This window comes from Amphiura filiformis, chromosome 1 (assembly GCF_039555335.1).
Source record: "Amphiura filiformis chromosome 1, Afil_fr2py, whole genome shotgun sequence".
Lineage (NCBI taxonomy): Eukaryota > Metazoa > Echinodermata > Ophiuroidea > Amphilepidida > Amphiuridae > Amphiura > Amphiura filiformis.
Genome location: NC_092628.1, coordinates 68,319,511 through 68,327,449, shown reverse-complemented (window position 1 = coordinate 68,327,449; position 7,939 = coordinate 68,319,511). Strand labels below are relative to the sequence as shown.

Genomic DNA, 7,939 nt, shown 5'->3' with positions numbered 1-7,939 from the left:
TAGGGGTCATTGTATAAAATAATTGATAATTTATGAATAAATCATGCCAAATTTTACAAAATTAATTATTTTACAAAAGTTATTTATTCAATCAAATTTCGCAATTATCGAAACCTCACACAAAGAAGAATCAGTTGGTATTAGGAGGGCTCGTCAAGTGATTGGATCTTAAGTTGAACAAAGGGGACAGATATCAAGTGCAGCAGTGGATAAGAAAGCTTCTTAAAAAGATGTTCAAGAAATGGAAGAAGCCCATGCAAAGAACATAGGCCACGATTTCTTCAAGAAAGTTACAAAACTAGCAGATGATAAAGCCAAAGTTCAATCTGCAGCCAAAGACAAACATGGTTCACAACAAACAGCCCCAGAGGAAGTAAATGAAGTGCTGGGGGCCTGGGATAAATACCGTAGTAAACATCTGAATACTAAATTCCCCAGAGACCTTCGCTACAGCAAGTTAAACCTTTTCCATAGATGAAGTTGAAGAGGCCACCAAGAAGCTTAAAAACAACAAAGCCTTTGGTTGGTAATATCTCATTAAACAAATGTTGTCGAAGATCATCAACACAGCCTGGGCTGAAGGAAAAATCCCTGAAGACAGGAGTAAAGGTCTTGTAACCCCTGTGTACAGTACAAAAAGGGCGACAAACTGGACCCAGCCAACTACAGAGCTATTACTCAATCCGCGGTAAAGTATTCTGTAAGATGGTTCTTAACAGAATACAACAGACTGTCAATAACCGTATGAGAGAGGAACAGTGTGGGTTCAGGAGTTCCAGGGGCACATCAGATGTGGTAATTACAGTACGCCAAATCTTTAAAAAGGCTAAAGAAAGACGCATTCCAAAACACTGGAACTTCGTAGACTTCAAAGCAGCATTTGACATCATACCGGTATAGAGGGAGGCCCTTTGGAAATACCTGCGATCAGTTGGAGTAGACAACACACTGGTGACGTGAACCTAATTGCAAAAATGTACGAACAAACCAAATGCTCAGTCGTGGTAAATGGAAAGATCACTGATTGGTTTGAAGTCCTAGTTGGTGTTAGACAGGGCTGTCTTCTCTCACCATGCCTCTTCAATTTATATTTGGAGATTGTCATGAAGGACATCCAAAATCTAGGCTCTGGTGTGCAAATGGTGACATGTGCATTAACAACATGCGTTATGCAGATGACACCACATTCATGGATATGGATTTTGAGAACATGCAAATATCCAGTAATAAATTGGAAAAAGCATGCAGCAGCTGGGGAATGAAAATTGATCCAACAAAATACACGATCCAAAAGATATCATGCTGATCGAAATGCTCATTGACAAAATAAATATAACTTCAATTAATACTGCGATTTTCCGATCTCTTTCTGGGTAGTAGTGTGCCCTCAGTAGAAGAGGACGTCGCAAAGTTGGTAGCCTGGGCATTTGGTAGATTGAAAAATAATCTGGTCTAACTATGGCATCGCCAGATTTCTGAAAGTAAGGATCTACCAGTTGCTCATCCTCCCTATCGCCATCTATGGGTCAGAACCCTGGGCGTTACGAGCTGTTACGTGATTCCGATCGACACAGACAGGATGTATTTGAAATGCGATGCCTCATGGCAATGCTTGGAGTTTCCATAGTGACAAAATCCGCAACAATTGACATTTTCAAATCGAAGTTCTCCTTAGTTCGTTATGGATGACATCGTTTACAATTCCGGGTCATCGACGCTAACTATTACGTGCGTGAAAGACACGGTCAAGCGTTGGGTATGGCTTCGTGTTTTTTTGAATGCCCTTAAAGGATTGTCAGGTCATGTACAGTATATGCCATTCACTGAGTTCAATCGTCTGTGCAGTGCTGACAAGTTTTAATTCCCGTAGAAAATACAACACTTAATAGAACTCTTAATTGCCAATAACTAGAGCCGAAAATGTTAAAAACAGCAGAGCAGTTCTTTTGGCTTGCAGATACTCGCACTATTATTGTATGTGCACTTGTTTTTCTGCTGATTTCATGGTGGTTTTGTCGGGTGAGAAATCTACCTCCTGGACCATGGAGATGGCCTATCGTGGGTAGTCTGCCCAATTTCGGTATCTCTATGTATCGCTCTGGTCTACCACCACATCAGTTTATGGCGAAACTTTCAAAATATTACGGCGATATTTACTGTTTCTATTTAGGTAGCCAGCTTTTGGTTATTTTAAATAGCGCTCAGAGTGTTCGCGAAGCCTTTCAAAATCAGTATATCATAGATCGCCCTAGATTTACCAAGAATATAGAGAAAGGAGAAGATGGACGTGCAGAACACGGTGAGTGTAAAACACATGGTGAATATATCTTGGACGAGTGTAGCACCGTGATATAGTATAATTATTGGTTTAACTATTTAGCTAAGTACTCCTAGACCTAGCTACTATGGCCAATAATACATCCGCCAGTATATGGACATGCACATTATTCAATACTATTGTACATCAGATCCAGGACTGAAAGCTTTTGTTCGCTGATTATGGGGGTTTTTTTTGCCATGTACAAACCCAGCAAAAATGTTTTTAAAACATTTTAAACGGATTGTATTTTGTGTTTTGGTTTTGGTAAAAATGTTTTAATAACATTAAAAGTCGGGTTTTATCAAGGTCATAAAAACGTTTTTAAGACGTTTTATATGAAAATATATTACAACGACATTTTTAAAATGTGGTGGAAAATTGTTGCCAAATATTTCGACAACATTTAAATAACATTCTGTTAAAAAAAAAGTTGCAATAAGTTTTCCAAAAATGTTTTGAATGTTATGAAAACATTTTATACCATTTACACCTTTTATATAATCCGACATTTAATCACAGTAATCATTTATGTATTAAACCTATTATAATACGAATTGTTACGAGCCGTAATAACTCAAGGCCAAAATCACCTTTTACCCGAATTCACACAAGTTAAATCTAAGTCTTTAATTAAAAGTAAAATATGATTGGTTCATGAACAATAAATGCACATACCATATAATCACTCTTTTAAATTATCTACTTAAAAAAACTACTTAACCAGCAGTCTTCTTCTTGATGCTTGTAGTGTTCTGGTACAATGTTCTGGCTGGCTGATGTATATTATATATATCCTTGTTTGCTTATCCTGCGAAAAGCACTGTTCAGCGAAGTCCATTGTACACTTGCATTTATTTATCCTTTGCATATAAAATGGTACTGCTTTTTCCAAACTCCTTGTGCAGTTCTCCAAACACCTTGAACTCCTTGCGCAGTTCTCCAAACATTTAACTCCTTGTGCAGTTCTCCAATCACATAACTCCTTGCGCAGTTCTCCAAACACTTAACTTCTTGCGCAATTGACAATCTCCAAATATGGTGCTTTTTTCACCAATCACTTTCTTTCTCCATGAAACAGGCTTCTTTCTGCACTGCTCCACGTTATTGACAGATGTGTTATTTTATAAACCAGACTCCAGCAAGTCTTTGATACACTCAAATCTCCTTCGTTGCTGTATTAAAATAGCACATTATTAACTATGCAAACTGGTTTAAATATACCTCCTTTAGAAGCACAACGACGACCAACACACATTAATAGACCATTCTGTCACATTGAGCTTATTTTAGAAATGGAAATTTCCAACTAGCATTAGGTGATGTACTTAGATGAGCAATCTGGGAATTCCAAATATTAATTTATAAACATTATCTTTCTCATTACATCACTTCCTGGGGTTTTCCCAACATGATGTCATATCCACTTTATAATATTGGGGATTCCCCTAACAATCCAAAATAAGATACGATTTAATTTGTTTTGATCAACTTGATGAATGAGAAGGGTTTCTCCACACATGTCATCACTCATAAAATACCGTAGAACCTCGTCTACAAGCATATAGAGTGCTTCTGATGAAAGCTACATCAATCCAGGCACCATTATGGAGTTTGAGCAAATAAATTACGGATCCAAGCATATACAAGCAAGTATTATTCTAAGACCAATCTATTGTATTGGCATATTTACGCTTGCTTCGAATTAATTTAGCATTCATAAAAACACTATTATATGCTTGTAGACGAGGTTTTACGGTAGTCTAATTTTGTAAAGAGATAATAATTAAATTACTCAGGGCACATCACAGAATTATGATGCTTTGTTTTTCATGTTGTGAATTACACGAAAGTAATTTGATTTGAAATTAAATTAAAATGATACTTTTAAGTATCCTTTTATGCACTTTGCATAGACTAAATGCAAAAAATTCTTGATCGTTGAAATATTTAACAATTATTGCTAAAAGGTTTAAGGGAACAGATAGCAACGTTTGCACAGTATTTTTTGTGGGTCATGAGAGCACATCAGACATATCGAATTGCATTATAAATATGAGGAATATCCTTCTGATATCAAATAATTTAGATTTATTGAAATTCGCTATATAATACAAATTTTAAATAAATTGAATAATAAATTGAATTGAATTGTACTAATAAATAATAATAATAAATTTTTGGATTTATAAAGCGCCTTTCTCCAGATCTTAGAGGACTCAAAGCGCTGTAATTTCGCTGCAATGGTGAATCATCACAATCAGATCGCATCAATTAGGTTGCTGCCGAACGGCGCACACCTATCCGCATTTAGATTGTAACATCCACCAATTATCTGTGCAGCTCCCCAAATTCCATTGAGTGAAGGAAGGTTTTGATAACCAAACAACTAATCACCGATTTTTGCGATACTTAAAGTGTATGTAGCTGGGAGGAAAAGCCGACCATCATTTGAAATTTTGACCTTTCGTATTGAAGATACACATTTCTTCCCAGCTTTTTCAAAATTTGTATTATATCGCGAAATTCAAAAAATCAAACAAAATTATTTGATATCAGAAGTACATTCCTCGTATGCAATTCGATACGGCTGATGTTCTCCCAGGTCCCACCAAAAAAACTGTGCAAACGTTACTATCCGATCCCTTAAGGTCTTCAAAAACGCGCAAACATTATAGTTGTAAGTGTGTTATTGATTCAATTATTTAAAAAGATAAATTGGAAGAATTTTCCTATTTCCTTTAACATGTTTAAGGCGTGGTTTGGTCATCTGGAGATCCGTGGAGGGATCAACGTCGATTTACTCTCTCAACATTCCGTAGTTTTGGTGTCGGAAAAAGAAGTTTTGAAGAACAAATCTCAGTCGAAGTTCGTGCTCTGTGCGAGGAGATATCGGCCTTCAAAGGAGAAAGTTTTAATCCAAGAAAGCTTCTTGCAAATGCGGTTTCCAATATCATTTGTGCAGTTATATTTGGAAAAAGATTTGAGTACTCAGACACGGCATTTCATGAATTGTTAGTCCTTTTAGATAGGACACTGGAGATTGCTGGGGCTGGCTCTGCGGAATTACTTATTCCTATTTTAAGGTAAATATCATGTGCAGGTTATTGCAAGTACAATGTTGACTTGATTTTTTTTCAACAAACACACATCAGACCTCCTGACGGCAATAGAATTAAAACCATTATATTAATAACAGAGTATTAGTGGCTCCGGAACCGGGGGACCAATAATTTTGATAGTTATGGAAAACTACCAGGGGCCATTTATATCGTAGTGTAATCGCGAATAATACGTATACTGGAGTAACGATGGTAACACTGGCTTTTTTTAATCTCGCAGGTATTTTAACCTAGCATCTGCTACAGAGAAAGAAATACACAGTATATCCCAACAACTAAAAACGTATTTCAGGCACATGATCGATAACCACCAGGAACAGTTCGATCCTACAGATCTCCGAGATTACATCGATGTCTACTTGAATGAAATCAAGCAAACTGAAGCCAACGGACTCTCTTCTCATATAACCGTAAATAATTTGCAAGCAACAGTATTGCAACTATTCGCTGCTGGATCTGAAACCACTAACACCACAATCCGGTGGGCGTTGTTGTACATGATTGCCCATCCAGATATTCAGAGGAAAGTTCAACATGAAATTGACAATGTTGTTGGAAGAAACCGCTTGCCGAACCTATCCGATAAGGAACACATGCCTTACACTGAGGCTACTATAATGGAGGTTCAACGCATTGTCTCCATAGTACCCGTAGGAGTGCCTCACTGCGCAGCTGAAGACACGACTTTGAACGGTTACAACATTCCAAAGAATGCAATCATTATGTCCAACATTTGGGCCATTCATCATGATCTACTGGTGTGGGATGCTCCAGATACTTTTCGTCCAGAGAGATTTCTTGATGATGATGGGCTGGTGAGCCAACCAGATGAATATATTCCTTTTAGCGTAGGTAAGTCTCTAAACAGTCTGAAGTAAAGAGGAACTTTACACTATTGGGTTTCGATCACCACAGACGGCTTACACATCTATCCCCCGGGCATCTATCGCCTTATGGATCAGTCGCTATACGCTAATAAATTATTGATGAAATATCTAAGCTCCATAAATAGGGGGGAATGTCAGCGAGGTTCCTTAGAACACAGGAACATTTGTACGAAATGACACGATGATCGTTAAATGTATAGTTAAGTTACCCTTGCCAATAGTGATGAAGTATTATAATATACATAAAGTAAAAAACGAGGCTTTTTTATGACTTCTTACAATAAGCACTTTCGTGGCAATACAATTGGAGATTAAAATTAAGTTTATTTTTGGTTAGAACTACAAATATTTCCTTCAAAGTTAACCAAGTAATAACAAGAAGAAAACATGACCGTGGATTTTAACATGGGTCCTCTTAGCACATGGTCTCGTGTTTAAGAATCTCTTGCCGTCTTTACACTCTTCTTATGCAAGAAAATGCAAATTACTTTAAGAATATTTCATTATTATTGATTGACTGTAATAATTTGGTATTTTCTACAGGTCGACGAGTTTGTCTTGGTGAGAACCTTGCTAAAATGGAACTGTTCATTTTCTTCTCACATCTTTTGCATCGTTTTACATTCAGGAAACCGCAGGGCTCATCGAGGCTTTGTTTTGACGGAATTATTGGTGCCACTAATGCCCCCCACAACTATAACATCGAAGCTATTTTGAGGGATTAATAATAATATATTAAAGAACATAACTATGCAGCATATTTTGAATACTGTTAAAGGTTGTAACTAGAACATTTCAAATGCATGTATTATTAGCGTCTGTGAATGATTTACGTGCTGACCATCATGACCATGTGGCAATCTGAAAGATTTTGTATGCTGTTAGAATTTTTAAGTGATTTGTCTTCAAAATTATTGTGTACCGAAACCTCTCATTCATGTCATTCCCAACTTTATTTAACTATTTATTGACAAGGTCACCGATGAACAGGAATTCGAGGGCAACGTCAACCTTTATGTACATAGTGAAAACCAAACAACCCATGCTTTAATTAGAGGATATAGGTATTGTTTTAGCCGCTGTCGTGTATCTATCGTCTCATATAACACGGACGACATCATCATTTTAAGTCAAACAACAAAGCGAATCTTAAACACTTTAATTCAAATAAATATATCATAAGTATACGAAATTTTAATCAAATTAAATCCTACATTTTACAAGGAATTAGGACTTAAAATCTATCAGTCCCGTTGTTGTAATGCGCCCCGGATTGGTTCACGTAACGAGTACGCGTATTGCGTCGACGCGCACTTGTTGAACCGTGTTATACCGTGTCATATTGCACGGCTAAGAACCAATAAGATTTCAGGTACGTTCTCAAGTGTTTAAGGAATCGGATATCAACGTTTCACAGTATGTTTTGTGGGAGCTGAGAGAATACAAATTGATATTGAAATATATGCAATGTAAATATATAATTATACGAGTGCAACTTCTCGATTGTGACATAATTTCTTGCAATAAAAAGTACATGAAACTACAAGCTACAGTTTTAGTGACACAAAACTTGAAAATTGTGCCAATCTTGTGTTATCAGTCAAGATTAATAG

At 36.7% G+C, this 7,939-nt stretch overlaps 1 protein-coding gene across 1 annotated transcript; it reads left to right on the top strand.

The window, feature by feature from the left end:
- Positions 1-241: 241 nt before the first annotated feature.
- LOC140162602 (cytochrome P450 2U1-like) lies at positions 242-7,283 on the top strand. The gene is made up of 5 exons (XM_072185871.1): positions 242-452; positions 2,171-2,299; positions 5,073-5,403; positions 5,660-6,291; positions 6,870-7,283. The coding sequence occupies exons 1-5, from the start codon at positions 242-244 to the stop codon at positions 7,049-7,051; spliced, it is 1,485 nt and encodes a 494-aa protein (XP_072041972.1). The 3' UTR covers positions 7,052-7,283.
- Positions 7,284-7,939: the final 656 nt, after the last annotated feature.

Excerpts from the sequence above, each read along its gene's own strand:
- LOC140162602 (XM_072185871.1), top strand. The coding sequence starts at position 242 with ATGGAAGAAGCCCATGCAAAGAACATAGGCCACGATTTCTTCAAGAAA. Across the intron at positions 453-2,170 it reads CCCCAGAGACCTTCGCTACA|GTAGCCAGCTTTTGGTTATT; the intron begins GCAAGTTAAACC and ends GTTTCTATTTAG. Across the intron at positions 5,404-5,659 it reads TTACTTATTCCTATTTTAAG|GTATTTTAACCTAGCATCTG; the intron begins GTAAATATCATG and ends TTAATCTCGCAG.